This window comes from Linepithema humile, chromosome 5 (genome assembly GCF_040581485.1).
Source record: "Linepithema humile isolate Giens D197 chromosome 5, Lhum_UNIL_v1.0, whole genome shotgun sequence".
Classification (NCBI taxonomy): Eukaryota; Metazoa; Arthropoda; class Insecta; order Hymenoptera; family Formicidae; genus Linepithema; species Linepithema humile.
The window spans coordinates 3,406,128-3,427,506 of record NC_090132.1 but is presented as its reverse complement, the minus strand read 5'-3'; the positions used below and the strand labels follow the sequence as shown (position 1 = coordinate 3,427,506).

Here is a 21,379-nt window from a genome sequence, read left to right as displayed (position 1 = left end):
ATATAACTAACTCTATGCTAGTGTTATCACAGCGTGAGCTAGTTGATTCTATGCTAGATATGAGCTATTCTAGCGCAAAGTTCTAGATCGAGTGTTGCCGCTCTTGCTAGTTTCCTGGCAAGTTACTCGGCTTCCGACAATCGTCTTCTATCGCAAGTTCTGTGTCGGTGCACGGGGCATGACAGGCCTCTAAGGCACTTATACACATCTGTCTGTACGCGTATCACGACATCGCAGACGATGAACATCGCCCGTCGACATACATATCGACGTACGTACGTACGCAGGTGGCGGAGCGCGTATGCGACGGCATCAGCCTTGTACGTGACGGGTACGACGAGTGGGCGTGACGTGTATGTACACGCGTTACACGCATTCCTTGACCGGTTTCTACACCGCGAGGCTCCCCGAGGATCAGGCAAACATCCTAAGGTGGAATATGTTTCACCGATTTCAAATCGTGCTCTGTTTTTCTCCGCTCGCTATCACACCGTCGCGTGTGTGATAATCTTCCGCTGGTTTGCAAGCGACAGATAACAAATGATGATAGCCATGAAACACATTCAGTGCTATTTGCAGTAAGTCACATTGGAGCAGAACACTGTACATAAAATTTATTATATAATATTATTTATAAATATATGAAATTTAGCAAAAAGGGATAGATACATGTTTCTCAAAGTAATTATTGAATATTATAATTATCACTCTTAAGATGTCAATGTTATTGACAAATAACTGATAGTTTGATCAAGTTATGTTAAGAGAGATTCTTAGTTTTCATACTATAATAGTCTATGATAGTTTGTAGTCCTCTAATTATTCGTACATAATTAATGAAAAGAGGAATATGCTTGTTCAAGTTGAATTCAATATAATTGATAAATTAAACGTAACGATATTATATAATTCAATCAGAATAAGCGACGCGGCCAAAATAACGAATAGAAACAAGCATAGGAAAATATATATGATAATCTGATTCACTCTTTTATATTAATTTCGCAAAAATAATACAAAAAAATAGGTGCTACTAACACAAAATATCATTAGATTCTGATATTTATTTCTATTTCTCATATCATGTTTTATCGCGTCGCGTCGGCCCAAGCACGTTGCTCCTCCACGTGCGCAATGACGTGGTTCGGCTGGATCGATCGTAGAATAATTTCACGTAAATTTTACATAAACCGTTTCAAAGGAAACCCACTAGCGCAGGATAGCAGCACGTCGAGGAGACCGTTCACGTTGCTCGTGTAGTCCGGACGCAGCATCAACTTGCTTTCTATAGTCTTATACAATCCTCTTGAAAGGGGAGCGTTGCGGAGTGGCCGCTCCGCGCATCACTGCGCCCCACTATTCTTCCACGCACTCGCAAACCGCGTACATACGAACGCGGCGCGCACTGGAGCTCGACTTGATTGTGCGGTCAACTTATTTTTTGTCGTAAATTTTTTCCTCGTATAGTTGTGTCATCAAATTGTAGATCTGAATGACCTTCGGATTTAATTGTATGCCGGTCTTCTAAGCACGAGTTTTATCGACCACAACGTAGCCTTGACCATCTATTATGCCGATCGTATTTTTAACTCAATATGTGGTTTTTTTTTATCACTTACTTCGTTTGCACACCGTAATAGCTCATATGTCATACAAACATCTTATCGTATAAATCTTTGTGATTTTCTTTGAGATATGTAACGAACAATTCTGATGTTTAATCGTGTGTGATTTGCGATATTATCGTTATATTATCGTGTGAAAAAAATCTGCTTTGCGATTGAAAAAAGTGATAAAAATATCTCGATGCGAGTGAGATATTTTAAAGAAGCTATTTTAGTTACATCGTAGATTCATCGAGATAATTTGAGTGCACGCTGTGTAGGAGACAAACGGCTATGCACATCTCCGAGACACGCGACTCTTTCATGTTCCTGACAACCTATTCACGTGGAGTTCATTGGTACGTTTCCACGGTGCTCCGTGCTGTAGCACCCGATTCGACCGAACGCGAATGACCTATAAATTTGTTATTCTCCTTTCCTCAGTCACGGGGTGACTATCTGAGCGTTCATGATTCCCGTGTAGGTGGCCCGCTACTAGGTGACCGACAAAGTATTTTGCTATCAGCTGGTTGGACAACACCGCAGTGAAGACTTGTCGCGCAAAGCGAAAGCTCGTTATTAAAAAATAATTATAGACAAAACTGATTGAAAAAAATTGTTCACTGGATATAAAAGTTTAATTTTACATAATATTTTTTATAATAATCTCTTTGCATAATAATGCATTTTTATGATATTTGAAATATAGATCAATATCAATTGCATATACAATTGTCGTCTCCATTAGCTTTAACAATCTCTACAATTGATGAGAACGTTTAATTTTTTATTGTACTTTTATTTCTGACAATAGAAAGAAGTGATTTATAGTGTTTTTCAGTTTTAAAGCGCAACTAAAAATATATACGTTGTTAAAAGGCCACTAAGAGTTAACGTGCAATATATTATATGTGCTGAAAGGTTCGATATAATTGACATGAATTTATTGACAGCATATTTTACTAATGATGCGCCACGTGAAACGCGTGCTGCATATTCTATATCTTTCAATTGTGACTGTAGATGCATATGTCAAGGACTCTCGATTGACCCGGATGATTGCACTAATAGAACGATTGATGGTGACTTCGACGGAATGTGAGGAATTTGTGGAACGTGTACCGAGCCTTTTTACATGTTAAAAAGTTAGAATATTGTCAAATTGAAGTATAAGTTTTTATTTAAATAATGTTTTTATGTTTAAATAATATAAAAATAAGACGAGTGTAAAATGTATAATTTTTTACATTTATTGAATGTATTAAAAGTTAAATTTTTTGTTATTAAATATTTATATTTGTTTTTACTCTTCTATTCTCTGATACAGGAAAATTGTAAACTTATGAATCTTAATACATTATATTACAATATAATATATTATAATAATTATATATATATAATTATAAAATACAATAATTATATATATATATAAATGCTCTAACATGTTTTATGTATAAAATAAGTTTTATATAAATAAATAGAAGAAATGTTAGAGCATGGTTTATTTATTTTTATTAAAAAAAACGAAAATATATGCACAATGTAAATTTTTAAACAGTACAAAAACTTTTATTAGTGAATGCATGAGATAGTGAGCAGAAAAATATTTACGAAAGAACATCAACTTTTGAATCAATTAAAATATCTGTAGATAATTATACATGTTAAATATTATACAAAATTTGCGTAACACAATTTATGATAAACATTACATGAGTAATTTGTAGCCAATCTTCTTGCCAAGATGAAATAACATTACACATCAATCTGTCTCTTACGAATATGTTTATCTTCAAATGATTTACACTATTCAAGCCGGCAGCTAATGCTGAGAGCTTCACGCAACCGTAGTTCCGATATAATGTGCTCTATCTTGAGACCATCTATTTTTATACCGGCGGAGCGACTGATCTCGCTGCCATCTGTGAAGCAGCACAAAATGCTTCACGCGGAGCTGATACTTTTGCACGACCTCGACTCTGGATTTGTGTGTTCTAGAAGGAATGGATAGTGGTTTCCGTGATGTGCACGACCGGAGGTACTTTTTTTTACATACGTTTATTACGTCGCACTGATTAATCCGTTTCGGTCGACTCGCTGTCGATTGTCAATTGCTCATTCCGTAGAGATATAACAGTTTTTCCTGTTTCATAATTGTACTGTGTACCAGTGCCATGGAATGTTATTGTCATATATCTTCATTATATTTTGCAGTTTTATTTTTGTACGGTCTTATGAAGAATAAAGAATGATTTCTTCGAAGAGTGATACAGTCAATTTCAAGCTGGAACAAAAGAGACTGATATTCTGCGAAGAAAATGACACACATTTGTTTTTATATTTGAGCAGGTGAATCTATTGCAGTCATTTGGTGGCAAGTCAGTGAGAATATACATTTGACATTTTGTTTATGTGTAGGTAAACGTCGAGTTTAGCCACTCAATTCTTGGAACATATTGTAAAACAGAGAATTCAAGAGAGGAATGCCAGTTGTATCTGGCAGTGGAGTCTTAAACAACATGCCTTCTGTTTGTGGCGATATAGTCGACATGGCTGGTACTTGCACACATTTATCTGTTATTGTCATATTAAGTGTAATAATGCATCGGTATAACACCTGTATAAATATTCTTAACATATAAGAATAACTATGTGCAGCTGCCTCGCAATCATGCATCATGGAAGGCATTTCTAGTACAGACAGTGTTGGAACGCAGAGTGACATATCAGGACACACAACTGTACCAGGAAGACCCAGAATGGATGTGGCCTGTGTCTTGGATTTGCAACAACCAGAACATCTTGTGCAGCGAAAGAAAGCATTAGACGAAGTTAGACAAGCCTGTAATTTGGTCAATGCTAACATCCATCATATTCAGGTATACTTTTGCACTTATTCAAATTGAGTTAATTGCTTAAACTCTAGCAAAAGCCATTTTCTAAAAGAAAAATCAAATTTAATTAACATTGTTTAAGCAATAAAAATGTACAAAAAAGACTAGCAATGCATTGATTTTGCAATATGCTTAAATGAAATTTTCAAAATAAGTTTCTTACATGTCAAAAGTCAATATTAAATATTAAAATACTTACATAATCTGAATAAAACGTTTTTTTTTATAAAGTCACGAACAAATAAGTATAAAAAAATGTCACATTTTTTTGTTCCTTTCTAATTATATACATATTCTTTTTAGTTTGAAAAACTTGATTTTGGTGAAACTAATGTACTGGACACATTTTATAATGCTGATGTGGCAGTTGTGGATTTGAGTATTCAGTTGCAACAATCTGCATTGTTTTATCATCTCGGTGTTAGGGAAAGTTTTGGAATGAAGGAAAACATTTTGCTATATAATGATGTAGATACGGAAGCTACAATTAGACTTAAGGTATGTATATATAATATATACTATATGTATGTATATATAATATATAAAGTATATATATACTAAAGGTATAATATATATTAAATATATCTATGTTCACACAATATTGTTCAGAACATAGATTCAAATCTTGTACATTCATTAGTAAATATAATGTAGTAACACAAATGACCTTGGCCATTTGTTAAACCTAGAATGCGTTTTGTATCAATGATCTCAATTAAAGTTCTTAATAAATAAATTGGTCAGGATGCAGATGATCCACTGTATGCACTATCGCAGCACATATTGAATAGTTTCAATCTTTAGTTTCAATCTTAGTTTCATATATTTTTATGTTCTCAGTAATAATATGCATTTAGATTAGATAGAAATATGGATTTAATAGATTTCCTTCATATGTAAATATTATTTCTATATAAAGTAAAAAATATGATATCTACATTTGGTAAAAATATTCAGTATTTAATGAAGAACTATATTAGTATTTGTTGAAGCAGCAATTTATATGTGAAAATGGACACTAAAGAAAATGGAAACTGAAAAGAAGTAGTACTTTTTATCATGCATTTTGCTTATTTGTTATTACGTCGAGCGGATCAATTTTATGCGTATTGTTTTAAAAGCTGTTTTGAAATTTGATAGTTAATTAACACTTTTTGTAATTTTACTTTTTGTTTTTCGATTTAAATTTTTACCAAACTTTTGTCGTAATTTAATGTTTTTCAAATAAAAACGTGTTGCGCACCGAACGGTACTCTCTGTCAGACTGCCGAGAGCTAAACGTAATCAGCAGGATCAGATGAAACGATATACGTGACAGACAAACACCAAATATGCAATTCCACTCTATATGAAGTAGAAAAACATGAGCTCACGTTCTTAATATAGCAGTTACTGTTTGGTGCTGGTCGATTGCACGCAACTGTACGCAACGTACGCAATCGCTCTCAGAGCGATACTTTGTACGATTTGCTGATACATACGCATTTTATTTCTGTGTTGTGTTCGACTTATAATACGTTACTCTTATAATTATTGAATAATTTGTTATAATTTACGAGCCAAGATGACGGTGATGTTTCAGTGTGTATGTGTGTTTTAAAATCAATATAAAATACGTGAATAATCATGAAACAATAGGTTGTAAATAATAATACTGTGATTTGAATTCAAGATTGCTTAAGTTAGTCAAAATCAATGTTTTCGATAACACACCTATGATATATCATAGAGATATACATATTGATGTTTTCTCTGGTGATTTTTAATCTTATATTTTTCTCACACTATTTGTAAAAATAATTATGTTTAGATTGTATAAAATTAACTTATAAAATATTTTTACAGTTATCTTGTGGCAGCTACACGTTTGTTTCATATCGCGTTGTGGAATCATGTGGCTCATGTGTATCTACTAATCCAGCAACCAGCAGAATTACAGGTGAAGAAGCAATAGATCCCAAACAGCATCTCACTTTGAAACTCAAGAAATTGTTTCAAGATGTGGAAATACAATCCAAGTAAGCAAACGTGCAAATATAAGGTTCTAAAGAATATTAATGTTAAAATGTACACTTTATTTATTTTTATGCCTATGTTATGTTCTAATATAAATAAAAATTAGTCTCTCATCTAGTAGATAAATCTGATTTCTTTATACGTTAATGCAAAATACATTTTTATTAAAAATTCCAGAGCACATATGAAGGAAAAGTTTTTGGCAGATCTGCGCAAAGCGCGTGAGACTTATTCTGGAGAGGAACTCTCTAAAGCTTTAAATAACATGCGCAAACGTTTAGACGATCCAAATGTTTTATCAGGGGAAGTTGTTCTGAATGTTCTCATTTCATTCCGAGAAATACAGGTAAAATAATAATGGATTATACATACATTATCTTACTTTGATATTACGTAAACACATTTTATCTATTCTAAAAATTTAGGGTTATGACGCCATGGTACAATTGGTTGACGATTTGAGGACAATACCAACTCACAAGAATTATATAAATACTCCGGCTATAAGATATTTGTATGCATTTGCTCTAAATCGACGAAACAAGGAGGGCGATCGAGAAAGCGCGTTAAAAGTTATTGAGAAGGCGTTGGAAAAAAAAGAGAACCATGTTCCGGACATGTTGTGTTTATGTGGAAGAATATATAAAGACATATTTGTAGAAAGCAGGCATACAGATGAGGAGAGTTTAAAGAATGCGATCCATTGGTACAGAAAAGGTTTTGAGGTATAGTATTTGCGCATAATAAAACTGTCAATTATTATCGACTGCTGCTTAATACATATATTGTAATATTGTTATTATATTCAGGTTCAACCAAACGAGTATGCTGGCATAAATCTTGCTACTTTATTGGTGATAGCTGGAAATGAATTCTCCAAAAGTGAAGAACTGCAACATATTGGAATGGTGTTAAATAACTTAATTGGCAAGAAAGGCAGCTTACCGAGCCTGAAGGATTATTGGGATGTGGCAACATTTTTCGAAATTAGTGTATTAGCAGAAGATTATTCGAAAGCTATACAAGCAGCTGAATGCATGTTTAAATTGAAGCCGCCAAATTGGTGTGTATACGAGAAATGTAATTGCAAGAGAAAGGGAGTTTTTAGTTCTTAAAAAATATTAAGTACTTACAAAGTTGTTTCAATTGACAGGTACCTGAAATCCACAATAGGCAACATATCACTCATAGATAGGTTTCGCAAAAAGAATGAAGAAGCTGAAATTTCACCGGAGGAGCAAATATTTAGTTTCTGGATGGACTACTTTGTCGAAGCTACAAAGCAGGAAGTTGGCGATAGTATACGGTTTCCAGTAAGTTGATAAATGGAATCGTTCTACCGAGGATCCAGTTTTCAATTCGGGAGACTGTGGCTTATAGTTATGCGTTACCAATCCAGCTAACTTCTATACATTTTGGGTCAAAGTAAGAATAACATAAAATAACTGCATTTTGCGCAGGCTTATGTAGATTCACTCTTGAGAATAAACTTCCCACTTTAATCATTTTTTTTTTTTTTTTTTTTCTTTAGCAAAAACGCTTAATGTTAAAAAATGTTTTTATCTGTCAGATTTTAGTATTGGAGCCGACAAAGATCTTGATGCCAAGTTACGTAAACGTGAATCTCGGCGCAGAGGAGAAGTCTATACAAATATGGAATTTGTGCTTGGACAATATGAGAAATAGCTGCAAGCAAGTTCATGATTGGTTATTCACCGCAAGCATGATACGGAGTGTAAGCCTGTATAAAAGGGACGAACGATGCCTTTTTCTGTATGTTCACCAAAACTCGGATGATTTTCAAATATACTTGCCATCGGTACAATGTCGACAAAGGTTTTACGATCTGATCTTAGAAATGACCAGAGATCAAGAAGGCATGGTTACGGACTTGGATGCGTACATGACTGACGATCGCATGAAGGTTTCTATCGACTTTCAATATTCTTTTTATCAATGTGTACGTGTATTATTTTTAAAAACATATTTATACGTACTTATAGTTCGAGTATGAGCTAGATGACCAGAACAAGCGGATAGTTCTCGGTAAAGGTACATATGGCGTGGTGTATGCAGCACGCGATTTAAATACCCAAGTCAGGATCGCGGTGAAAGAAATTCGCGAGCGAAACTTGGGCGATGTACAGCCTCTACACGAAGAGATTAAATTACATAGTCAGTTGAGACATAGAAATATCGTTCAATATTTGGGCTCAGTAAGCGAGGACGGATATTTCAAAATCTTTATGGAACAAGTTCCCGGAGGTAGGAATAAAAATCAAACAACTCTTATAAACGACATTTTTGATATTTTGCAAATATCGATTGCTCAATTTCAGGAAGTTTATCAGCATTGCTAAGATCGAAATGGGGCCCTTTGAAGGAAAACGAATCGACCATCTCATACTATACCAAGCAGATGTTGGAAGGCCTTAAGTATCTCCATGACCAAAAAATAGTTCATAGAGATATAAAAGGTACGTAATTTGCAATAAATAAGTTTTACATTCTCTCGTTAAGATAAATATTATCCATTTTCTCATGCATTTCCGCATAAATAAGTGAACATATGATTCAGGTGATAACGTGTTGGTAAATACGTACAGTGGGGTCGTTAAAATTTCTGATTTTGGCATGTCAAAGCGTTTGGCTGGCTTATGTCCCAGTACAGAAACATTCACCGGGACATTACAGTACATGGCGCCAGAAGTTATTGACAAGGGTCAACGTGGTTATGGTGCGCCTGTGAGTTTATGTTTAGCTTTTAAATACTTTGTTTTGAAAATCTTCACGGAGAAAATAAAGACACATATTTTCTTGGATCATCACAACAACAGTCGTTTTGCTTCTAGGCGGACATTTGGTCTTTGGGTTGCACAATAGTTGAGATGGCAACTGGAAAACCTCCATTCATCGAACTGGGCTCTCCGCAAGCAGCTGTTTTTAAAGTAAATCTAACTTAATATCAAATACGACATATTTCATATATTAAATTGTTAAATTTTGCTAGATCTGACAAGCATATTAATTGTAAAATATTTTTTGTTATAGGTGGGATATTACAAAATACATCCTGAAATACCATCAGAGTTGTCTGAGAGGGCGAAGAATTTTATACTACGCTGTTTTGAACCAAATCCTGATATAAGAGCAACTGCCGCAGAGCTGATGGAAGATCCATTTCTTAATGAGTATATAAACTTAAAGTACAATACTATAAATTTTTTATAAATCATTAAAATTGTATAATAAAACATTTATTTTTCTTAGGAAAAAGAAAAGCAGCAGATTGGTAGCACCACCAGATTTTAGCAGAAGCATATCGGTTCCTGCTGACAGATTGGAACGTTTAGGCAAATGTGATAAAACAAATAATAATCATATTGTTGCTGCCACGCCTATACAAATGTCTCAATCAGACGATAGGTATTATAAAAATTTTTATTTCCATTACAAAATGTGTTTGTGAGTATTTTCGCAATATTAGGAAACAATAAAAAAATAAAGGGACATTTTTAATTGATTTGGGAATCAAAAAAAGTCTCTTTACTTTTTTATTTTTCCTTGTAATTTGTGGCGTTTTTGCCTTTGTCTTGCTATGTGATACTTTCATTCGATTTATTCCATGTTATTAAGCAGTTTTGATGCCAATTTTATGTTTTTTTATGTCGCTGGCTAATTGTCAGATCATCGAAATACCATTTGCAAAATTGATTGCTTTTATACAACAGTAACATCAAGGTATGACAAATTGCAATTGATATTGGTAACAATTTCATATTGATAAATTGCGTATACTTTGCTTAAACTATTGTTTAACATTAAGCATCGATCTTTTTTTACACTAAAACTTTTTATCGAGCTACAAAAGGTGTAATGTACAAGAGTACAGAGAATATTCTTTTATATGAACGCACGTTGCGAATTGTAATTATAAATTGTTAAATTTAGTGGAGGGTTAACGAAGTCAAGTCCGTTGAGAGAACGCAGTCCGGCCCACTTATTGTCTCCTATCAGCATGCCTACTGCAACCCTCTCTTTTAACAGGTATGGTTCTAACTTTGTAAATTGTTTATATGCAAAAAAAAAGTGTAACTGAAGATATAATTTATTTATTGGCAGCATAATTATGGGTAGATGCGTGAAATAAATACAATAAAATTATATACATAATCATTTACTATTAGTTTTAAATGTGCAAAATGCTTAATCTCTGTTTCTCAATAACTTATTTTCCAAAGTGTCTGCAATTATGCTATCATATTGCCCGCATCATTTTACGCTGTTAAATGTTGAATGCTGCATAGTATTTTAGTATATGTATAACCTAGTGAATCCTTTTACATGTAAATCATATTCATTCCTTTATGTTTTGTGCAATTAATGTTAAATTATCGTTTATATTTAATTTATGCAGCTATTAATTAGATTTATAAATGACAGAATCGTATTTACAAATAATAAACATTTTCTATAATATTTATAGTTGATATTACATTTACAAACACTAACATAGTTGCTTTGCCAAATATATATTATGATTATTAAATATAACGAATATGTTACACCGTGTAAATACAGTATATAAACATGTGATTTAATTAACGTCAGTAAAGTAACCCTATGTAATTTATATCTCATATAATCATTGTAGCTTTTTTATATAATTACTTTCAAATAACAATTTATGCTTCATGAGTGGACCATTTCAAATGAATTATCACAGTGAACTTCTAAATATATTAAATATATAGAAAAAACTGTTTTTATGTATTATTCACAATAATACATGTATGTTTTTTATATTATAGGATTCGATACAAAAATAAATTTTTAATTGTGTAGATAATTAGATAAGAAATAATACTAATATGAACTAATATACATTTTGGGTTACAAAATTACTACTTTCGCAACTGCACTCGTGTAAAATGTTATTATGTTCTGATACATACATCTTATTATTTTAATTACATGCCTCTTTGATAAATATTTCAGAAGTATAATATTTGTAATATATAACATATAATCTGTCACTTTTTTACACTTTTATAGTGCAATAGGAAATACACCATCAATAGAAACTAGTGAAACTGATACAGCAGGTGTCTCAATAACCAGAAGAAGTTCATCTGGTGGATTGTTGTCGCCGGAAGTTGAATTAGGAGGTAAATACAGTAATATTTGATTATTGAAAAACTCAAAATCACACGTTGTTTGTCCACCTAAAATCACTATGTGTGATACATTTGTATTTAATTAAATTTGAAATAATAGGACAACCAGGACAAAAATCTGGAGAGGAACAAGAGGGCTTTTATTTGTTAAAAAAGGACAGTCAGAGGCGCATGACGTTAACGAGAGTTCTCAACCAAGACGAGGCGAAAATTTGTGAAGTATGGATGAGAGGTATACATCAAGCAGAGGGACAAACAATGTTGCAAATGGTATCTATACATAACATTACATCGCGTTTCACGCAGCTGTCACAGTGTACATTTAATTATTTATTAAAATTTCAGAGTCACTTAGTATTGCTGATGCGCGGTTTGAGGGATTACATCGCGGAGCAAAATCAGGAAGTGATAGTAACCGCTATTCGAACATTGAAGGAAGAGCTAGATTTTGACTCTACCGCTATCAATCACCTACACTTGGCTATTTATTTATTTCAAACGGCAGTGAATGAAGTCCTCCGAATGCACAGTATAAAGCCGCATTGGATGTTTGCTTTGGATAATTTAGTGAGAAACGCTGTCCAAGCTGCTATCACCGTATTATCTCCCGGTAAGTATTGTTTTTCTTAATGAACTAAAAATATGGGAAAGCGGTACAGTTGCGTCTAATAAGTTGTTCACACGTTCGGGAGATAGCAATGGACACTAAAAGTTAAGAGTGCCAAATTTCTCGGATGTCGAAGAAAGTGTTTTGCTTAACTGATTCTCAGATCCGATTCTCACATTTGTATATTATTTAGTACACGAACCAGATGTTATAACGTACGCATGTATCTCAAGTGTGATACACGTGGAGATTGAGTATGTTATCGTGTCAACTCTAAATATATCTCGAAAGTCATCACCAATAATAAAAGGGACCTCTTGTGAACGTCATGTTCAGTAAGAGGGTCACCGCATCTCACTTGAGTTCACATATCCGTTTTAAGATTTTATTGAAAATTAGTTAGACATATTTATTGACATACACATCCAAATGTCATCAGAGTGTAAAGATTGGCTTATATGGAATGTGTTTTGTGTTATAAATCATGTGCTTAGAATTGGGAGCTAATTTACTTGGACAAGAACGGGTACAACCTGGCGGGCAAGGCCCCGAGGAAGGCTCAACGTCTGGCGTATCAACGGTGAATTCTGTGAAGTCCCAAAAAACCGCTGATTCTATTGATATTAAATATTGGAAAGAGTACAGGGATCAAATGGGAGCGCTAAAGATGGAAAACATGAAGTTACTTCAGGAATTGATAGAGAGCCAAAAATCATACCAGATATTATTGCAACAAGCTCTTGAAGAACAAAGAGTGCAAGTTAACACACTGACACATTTATGCGAGAATATGAACAGGAGAGCCGCGAGACAGGAATCAGGGTACGAATTATTTTATTATACATTGTATAACAAATATTAATATAATAACATTATATGTACAAGTCTTTATAAATGTAAAAGTACATTTTACATGTAATTTTCGCAGTTACAATTCTTGCATTTCTGGAAATGTATCTCAACAACTAGGATCCTTAACGTCCGATACGCAACACAATACTGCTCTGCATATAGATTCGGATCTTGTGAATTGGTTACGAAATCTCCAAATAGATGAAACATCAATTGATAGGGTAAGTATTCGACGAATATTCGAAATGAGCAGCAAAATAAAAATCTTTCATATTTTTAGCTCGTATGCGAAGAATATACACTGGAAGATATTTTGCATCATGTTACACGAGACGATCTTCGCAGATTAAACTTAAGGTAAAAAATAGTGCTTTCTAGTATATTTAATATTATATTAATGAAGTAAATAGAAGATAAATATTTTACGCACGATTCTAGGGGAGGAATCGAACTCAGGATATGGCAAGCTATACTGAAATATCGGGAAAATAATGGAAATTAAATTGTAATGATTACAATTGCACAAATTTCCATCATTGTTAGTGATAGAATGTCACTAGTAGCTGAAAGCAGGTTAAGATATTTGTTTTGTAAGCCTGTCACAGAATGACGATATAAATCGGCTATAACGCTATACTGGATATAAATCAAATTGTTCGATAGAGAGTTTCTTCCGTGACACAATACAATAATGATATTATTGGTTTATTTCGTAGTTCCTACATGTAGATTAATATTAATCTTTGCAGAGCAATTGTATATTATATTAAATCCGTGTATGATGATTTATGTTAATAGGAATAGTGTTTTTATGAAAGATTTTAATTACTTTGCCAAAGTTCTATTATGTCAGAACATAAGGAATCAATATTTGTGCACAGAATGTATTTCACATGTTACATTTTCTTATAATATAAATTTCTCTGTTTTGGTTTTTACATCAAATTTTGGAAAATTGAGTTAAATTTCGAGAACAATTGCTTTTATTCTGGATGAATAAATCTAAAGATAAAGGTATAACAAAAAAATGACAAAGAGATTATAGATATGAATAATATGCAATATTTTATTCTAAAGCAATATAATGTCTCTCACGTACAACAGAAGTAACAAACGCTTCCAATAACACAACTGATGCAATTTATATACCAATTTTGTTGCAAGATATAGGTATATATTTCTTAAAAATTTACTGCCACAACGCAAAAGCAATCAAGAGGCATCTATATTTTCATATAGAAGCACAAGTTTACGTAACATTTGTTTATTGATCTAACAAAAGTTACGTAACATTTCACTTATACATTTGCAAAACAAAGATGCAACTATTTATAGTGCCTTACGAAACTTGTTCTAGTGCAAGAAAAGAAAAAATATTTATTATATGAAATAAATATGTGTAGTCGTATCATTCGCATGCGATAAGTGTGAAATATTTGCCGTTGAAATCACGTGCTTTTGAAAGGCAAAATTTTACGTTGATATTTGCAGTATCAAAACATTAATCGAATATTTTTGTGTCGATATTTATCATGTAAATAGAGTGCTTTTCGTAGTTTGTAAGTGCTTTGCGTTGATTCGTGCTTCGACACACGAACGAATGAGATGCAGTTTTTCTTTCAGGTTTTGTAGATATGAGTTTTTATATGACAGAAGAATTTTTAATTCCTTTTATGCAATATTATAAGGAAAGAAATGCGCCTGTGCTTCTTACGATACAAAATACATTTTGTACAGTTTGAATTTTTTCAATGTGCAATAGTCGAACTGAGTTTATGCAAATATCTAATCTCAATGAACTCTTTCGAGACTGCTGTCTCGAAAACCCCCCCAGTGCCTTGTTTCAGGAATACATTAAACTGTATTCAGTTTGACTGTGTACACTCTACTGTTGCAACACATCATCTAACGACTGACAAAATTAATGTTGATAAGATATTTTCACGTAACACTAGTACATTAAGAATTACAGAGCGATATTTGTGTTGGTGCTTGTTTTCAAGTATTCTGACAAAAAGTAATTTTGCGTTCGATAAAACGAGCCTGTTGCGGCACAAGAAGCAGCGACTTCAAAGCAAGCACCAAAGGCTATTGTTAACCATTGCTGTTTTCACTCACAATAAAAGTAGAGTCAATTATTATTGTTGTTCGCATGCGCGACTGTTTGTAATAAAGGAATAAACAGATTTTTATGTTATTTATTGTACATCTTCAAAATAACGATGTATTGACCCAGTATCATCGCAAACTTTCAACAAAATTTCTATTTCGTGGAAATATTTATTTATGAAAAATATATCGTATTTAATCAGCGCCTTCATATTCTTAATGATTTTTTTTCCGACGATGAAATTTGCGAATTCGTCATCCCTAATTGAAATTGGAGCGCAACGGGGTGGAAAGACGACGTTTTCGAGGGGATAGGCAATAGGGGTGGATAAGTACGTGATCGGCTTCGAGCGCGATATTCTTTTTTTTTTGTAGGTAACTACCTCATAGAAACCGTATCATTGATATGGATGAGGCGTTCTCTTCGTCTCGTCGTGATGCTCCGTTTAAAAGATAAGTCAAATAGATTCGCAACTCGTCGGAGGGTACCGCTTTTCACTCGGCTAAGGTTTCTTTGTTATGTCGATCGATATCTCAGAAAGTCAATCTAGCGAGAGATAGCGTTTATCGCCACCTTTAACCTTTCACGCTAAACGGAGAAAAGAATACTCTCCAAGAAGGAATACGGTTTCTTTAAATTGCACGGCTTTGCTCATGCCGGGAGATTAGATAAACACATTCTTAGGTTTTAAATAACCTTTTTTATATAATATCAGTTTATCAATTAATTACACAATTAATATGTAGCATTATATGTAATTCTGCGTATAATATGATGTCCCAACACATTTTATTGTTAAATAAATAAATTAAAAAAAAGATCTTCCCTTAAAAACATTTATAGAGACGTTCACAAAGTGTCACATCTTATTAATAAACCGTGTTAAGCAATAAATAATATAGAGTGCAATAACAGAGCAGAACAATTTTATAGCAAGGCGAGTTATTTAAAATGCTTGTTGAGAAAATACCGCCAGCACTAGCTGTTTTACATGCTAAGAAGAAGAAAGCGTCGAGCAGCTGCGACGGATATTGCGAAAGTTTTTAATCTGTTGGCATTCTCCGAAACATTGGAGCGTTGGTCAAAGCCCCGGTTTTCGCTCAATACAAAAAGTTTCTACTGGCGTTTATGCAGAGAGTTACGCGTACACACGTACAGTGTTCATTTCTGCGTCAAAATGTCATTGCCTCACCTTTGTTGCGTCGCATTTGCGTGCGAGCAATCTACGCACGGTCACGGCCGCGGTATGAAATATTCAGAGTGGCTCGAGCGTTAACCGATGACCACTCTTTGGTTTGCCTCCTTTGTGCGCGTTCATGAGGGGTGCATCTGCATGCAGATCGAACCTGCATCTAGAAGCGGGCTTATTCGTTCTCGCAGAGATAATACGCACGCCCTCGTTCGTTTGGTATTCTAAAAAGCGGCTGAGCCCTTTTGCGTCTCCTTGTCATGCAATATTCAAAATTTCGCAAGAGCGACGAAGAACGAGACCAAGTTTGCGCGCTCTGCTGATAGACAACAACCAGTTACAGGACGATTTTTCACGTATGGATAATTGCTGAAATTAATTAAAGTTATGTGAATATTTTTAAGCACTTTTTATATTAATTTCGCTACTTGGACAAAGAATTAATTGTGAAACAAATTTTACAATAAATTCTTACTTGAACCTGGAACCTGGAAATGTTAGTTTCTAAATCTGAATATACAGGGTGATTCAAAATAACTTGATGTCCTTGCAATGCCATATTCTTGAGCAAATTCTGAGACAATGTTTCCTTTTACAAAATTTTGTCCAAAGCTTAGTTTTCGAGTTATAATTGAAAATAGATAGCAACTTACGAGTTCGGTACAACGGGCATGCAGGGACGCGCAACGTGTAATGAGACTGTCAAGTGTTTACTATCGTCTCATGACACATTACACCGTCCCTGTCTGTTCGTTGTATCGGACTCATAAGTAGCAAACTATTTTCAATTATAACTCGAAAACTAAACTTCGGACAAAATTTTGTAAAAGGAAAAACCGTCTCAGAATTCGCTCAAGAATATGGCATTGCAAGGACATCAGGTTATTTTGAATCACCCTGTATATCCATTACTAATAAAATTAATATTGAAATACATATGTAAATAATAAATACACAAATTCTTATTTTATATTTTTTTAAAATTTATTTAAAAAGTAGATGTTCCAAGAATATTACATTGCACCCATTTTTTAAATCAATTTTGAGTCATTGTGTTGAATTTAGCAAGTCAAGAAGTTTTTTGTTTGATCACCTATTACATTATTTCTATTCAGTCTCATTTAAATAAGCAAAAGGATACAACTTTTCTTTCTAATTTATTCAAAATTAGTATACATAATTTGCTGTATCTTAAACTGTCGACTTGCTCAATTTTATATCATTATAAAATTAATATGATGTTATCGCGGATTCATATTTTGTTGACGATCTACAAAACGCCGACCCTCGATTATCTATGCGAATATATCACGCAAATTGCAACCGTGTTTAGAATAATTGATTTTATTTTACTCTTCGCGTTCACCCAACATAATTCACCCGGAGGCCATCATCGATGGAATAATTAAATGACCTCGCGAAAGGAAAATGAAACACGATTATGCAAATGTTATCGAAATAGCTGGGAGAGCATCTCAACGATTGCTTCTAATCGATTGTGCTCATTTTCTCTTTTGCATTTAATAACATTTTCTCGCAATCACTAACATTCAACAAATATCTGTTTATTCACACCGTTTCGCAAAATATTTAATCAAGTGTATTATATTATTTCAGAAAAAAATCATGATACAAAGGAACTCTTATTTTTATTTTATCACGCTGCAGCGTGATTGACACGCCGAAGAGACGCGTGTTTTATCGCTGAATATTTTTCCGCGTTATCTATCGAGCTCCAGCAGCTGGTAGCTGTTATTACAGCCGCTTCTAACGTTCCCCCATCATCATCAGAAATTCCATAACAGAAGGCTGCGTTGAAAGCAACATCACGACGCATTGATGATTGGTCTTATCTTTTTCCGAGACGTCGACAGAATTATCACTGTTATTAACTAGAGATAAGGTATATGTCGAAAAGAACCACGTATTATTAAACGTAAATTGTAATAAAAAAAATCACGTTATTATTTTTCAAAGTAACGATAAGTACAATTTTACGATGTCACTTTCGTCGAAGATATTTATGTTTCAAGGCAACATTATGCGTTTGCTGTACTTTATCTCTAAAATTGTTAGATCTCCTGCATCTTGCGCGGCTTGGAGCGCTTAAGAAAAAGTTTTTCATTGTAACAGGATAATCGGATGGCTGAGTATCCATAGGGATGGCGAGCACAGGCGCGCTCGTCTTTGGGCAGGGATGGCGCGAAACGTACAATGTTTCACGGTTAAATAGTTCGATTGTGCCTTCGGGAAAGGGGGCGCAATGTTCGCCTCGGTGAACATTGCGCCCCCTTATTAAATCCTCCCTGCTGATTTATATTTTCTTACTTTCCGCCTTCCTATCTGGGCTTATGGAGCGGAGATTCGCGGGAGAGATTTGATTGCGAGATCGTCTGATCTGATTACCTGCTTCGCGGAGTATGACTCGAATCTCGCGCACTCGCGGAATTATGTAGCCTTACCTGTCAAAATTGAATATTTTCAGTTGGACGTGACGGTGCTACAATTTCCGGCCTCCTCCACATGCTTGTAATAACATACGCGCAACAATCGGTATGCAGATACCGCTTTGTAAATCATGAGACATTCGAAATTTATTTTTTATTTTATATATATTGCATAATTGTATTTCTTTGTGTATTTGTAGTTCTTTTTGTATTTAGAGTTCGTTGAATAAATGATGTAAAAAATATACAGATAAGTGGAGGAAAAGTAGATGATTTTGTGTCCACGTTGCCGATAAAGCGACCTGAATGTCCGATCGGAAGCAATCCTAAAATATTCTTGGCGAAGCAAGAAAGGGTTATTCTCTCCGATAGAGCTGCAAATCCCAGTGTTTTTCATTATTTCCCCTTTTCTTCCCTGTCTCTCTGCCAATCTCTCTTTCTCTTTCCCTCCGTTTCTTGTTATCCTATGTTTCCCTCGCCACTCATCTCGTTCTCTCTTTACCTTTTAATTAACTAACTGCGTTTGTATTGTAACTAAAGAGGATCTTTCCGATTCCAGAGGTTTCCACGAGCGATCAAATAATCCATTTCGTCTCGTGAAAGGCTAAATAAGATTATCGAGTCACGTTTCAGCGGGCGCTGAAAGATTGCGCCTGCTAAACCTTTTCGAGTTTCGAACTCGATGAGCAATTGGACGACTTGTGAACAAACTCCGAAGACAAAGTATACAGTCTCACAATCAATTATTAAACTTTTGATAAGATTGTGTTATTATCATAAGTTACGGCATTTTATGAATGTTGCACGTGCAGAAAATAATTATCTACTATAATAATTCTTAAAAACTGCAAAAATACGTACACCTTGAAAGAGGACTTAAAATATATTTGTTTCAAATTGTTAGAAAGTTTAGTCTTCTAATATGTATGTAATATCACAGTTTTTGTACCTTTGTTGTTTTAAGACATGTTCTAAGACTGAAAGACGGAAAGTTGCGGCTGCCTGCCGCTATCTTACGTAAACTCCAAAACTTTAAATCCCGTTTTCTCTAAACGATACTTTTACGCGAAACTGCTGGCAAGATAAATCACCAGTAGAGACTCGGAGAGAATTACAATTCAGACAGAGAATGCCGAAAATACCATCCTCCACTGTACAAATCACCGACGTTAATGAAGGAAATATGTAGTAAATAAAATGAAATTCATTCGCTACTGATTTTCTATGATCATTTTTATGATTCACTGATTAATTCACTTCGCTGAATAATTGTAATTTAATGACACTTGGTTATAATATTTTTCAGGTTTTTGGTTATAACTTTTTTTTTTTAAATATCTCTTCATACTTTTCTCTTTGAGTAAAAATTACGTATGCACAGATATATGTAAAATACACTCTGCTTTATTTTTTAGTTCTCTTGCCTTTAAATTCCTGTCATAATTGTTATTATTACGCTTTTCCTTCGCTGAATATATTTATCTTAATAAACCGAATTGTATTCCAGTCTTACGTTATCGCTTGAGATTGCAAAAATGCGTAAATTAATCCTTCTAGAATTTGTGCCCAAGAAGCTTTTAACGTGACGAGACATCGAGTCAAAAACTTATGAACGTCCCTGAAGGATTAATGCCGAGAACAATGAAGACTGACTCTCTGTCTCTCCGCTTTCATAAAGTGACACCTCGTCCGTCCGAACTAATTACTTTCGGCTTAAAATCCTTAATTTGTTGCTGAAAGACCGTTGTCGGGTAAGGCCGGCTCTTCTCGATGAAGTCTCTCTTTGTCCGCGCTGTAAACGTTGCTTCGGGACGATAATTGGTTCTGGATCCATTAAGAGCCCGCGAGGAAAAAAAACATACAAGAACGGATATTTCAACAACCAGCGGATAGGAACATTATTATGCCGTGTCTAGACACTGCAAACGATGCTCAGAATAAACCGAAGGTCAAGTTCACTGTCAGCAAAACACAATTCGTGCAATATGATATCATCTATTAGTTTTAGCAGCGCTACACGCTAGAGTGGGATGTTAATTGTTGATGTTTTCTAAGAATACTTTAGCTGAGAACTGGTTTTCCGTTTCCGCTTTACGTAACTTCCGCTTTGTTTTCCATCAGCTGTTATTAAATGTAAAATTAAATGCCCGATTCAGATGATGAATTCCTCGAATGCCTTTCTAGGAGAGCAGCCACGGTCGCGCCTCGTCAAGCTATGATTTCATCGAACTAAATATAACGCGTGATAAATATACATGCAGGATCCTTTTAACTGCGGCTGACATGAATCTTGATAAAATTCTCCGCTATCTCCGACAGTCTGGAAATTAGCCCCTCACCCGACGACGTTTCCTGGCACGTTGCGAAGAAGGAACCCAGCTTGATATTGAATTGTTTCTGCACCCTTTCCGTAGCGCACCGGGGGACTCGGCAACAGATGTACTTGATACATATTCATATCCGCTTTTCCGTGACTACGTGTT

General features: G+C 34.3%; 1 protein-coding gene and 1 long non-coding RNA gene across 5 annotated transcripts; one reads left to right on the top strand and one right to left on the bottom strand.

Moving 5' to 3' along the window:
• Window positions 1-3,775: 3,775 nt before the first annotated feature.
• Window positions 3,776-15,347, top strand: Ask1 (apoptotic signal-regulating kinase 1). 4 transcript variants are annotated; one of them, XM_012372635.2, is made up of 24 exons: window positions 3,776-3,953; window positions 4,023-4,160; window positions 4,263-4,483; window positions 4,802-4,996; window positions 6,344-6,516; window positions 6,692-6,860; window positions 6,940-7,239; window positions 7,324-7,577; window positions 7,668-7,827; window positions 8,085-8,438; window positions 8,518-8,779; window positions 8,854-8,991; window positions 9,093-9,259; window positions 9,367-9,462; window positions 9,566-9,705; window positions 9,785-9,940; window positions 10,466-10,561; window positions 11,570-11,682; window positions 11,792-11,961; window positions 12,037-12,301; window positions 12,793-13,120; window positions 13,227-13,371; window positions 13,431-13,507; window positions 13,589-15,347. In XM_012372635.2, the coding sequence occupies exons 2-24, from the start codon at window positions 4,088-4,090 to the stop codon at window positions 13,650-13,652; spliced, it is 4,116 nt and encodes a 1,371-aa protein (XP_012228058.1). In that variant the 5' UTR covers window positions 3,776-3,953; window positions 4,023-4,087; the 3' UTR covers window positions 13,653-15,347. The 4 variants fall into 4 exon arrangements, with proteins under 4 accessions (XP_012228058.1, XP_012228060.1, XP_012228061.1 ...); XM_012372637.2 differs by lacking the exons at window positions 3,776-3,953; window positions 10,466-10,561; XM_012372638.2 differs by lacking the exons at window positions 3,776-3,953; window positions 4,023-4,160; window positions 4,263-4,483; window positions 4,802-4,996 and adding an exon at window positions 5,905-6,083.
• On the bottom strand, window positions 15,042-20,796 carry LOC137000134 (uncharacterized). The gene is made up of 2 exons (XR_010890426.1): window positions 16,925-20,796; window positions 15,042-16,818 (listed from the first exon to the last, which is right to left on the bottom strand). It is a non-coding gene; the product is annotated as an uncharacterized lncRNA (long non-coding RNA).
• Window positions 20,797-21,379: the final 583 nt, after the last annotated feature.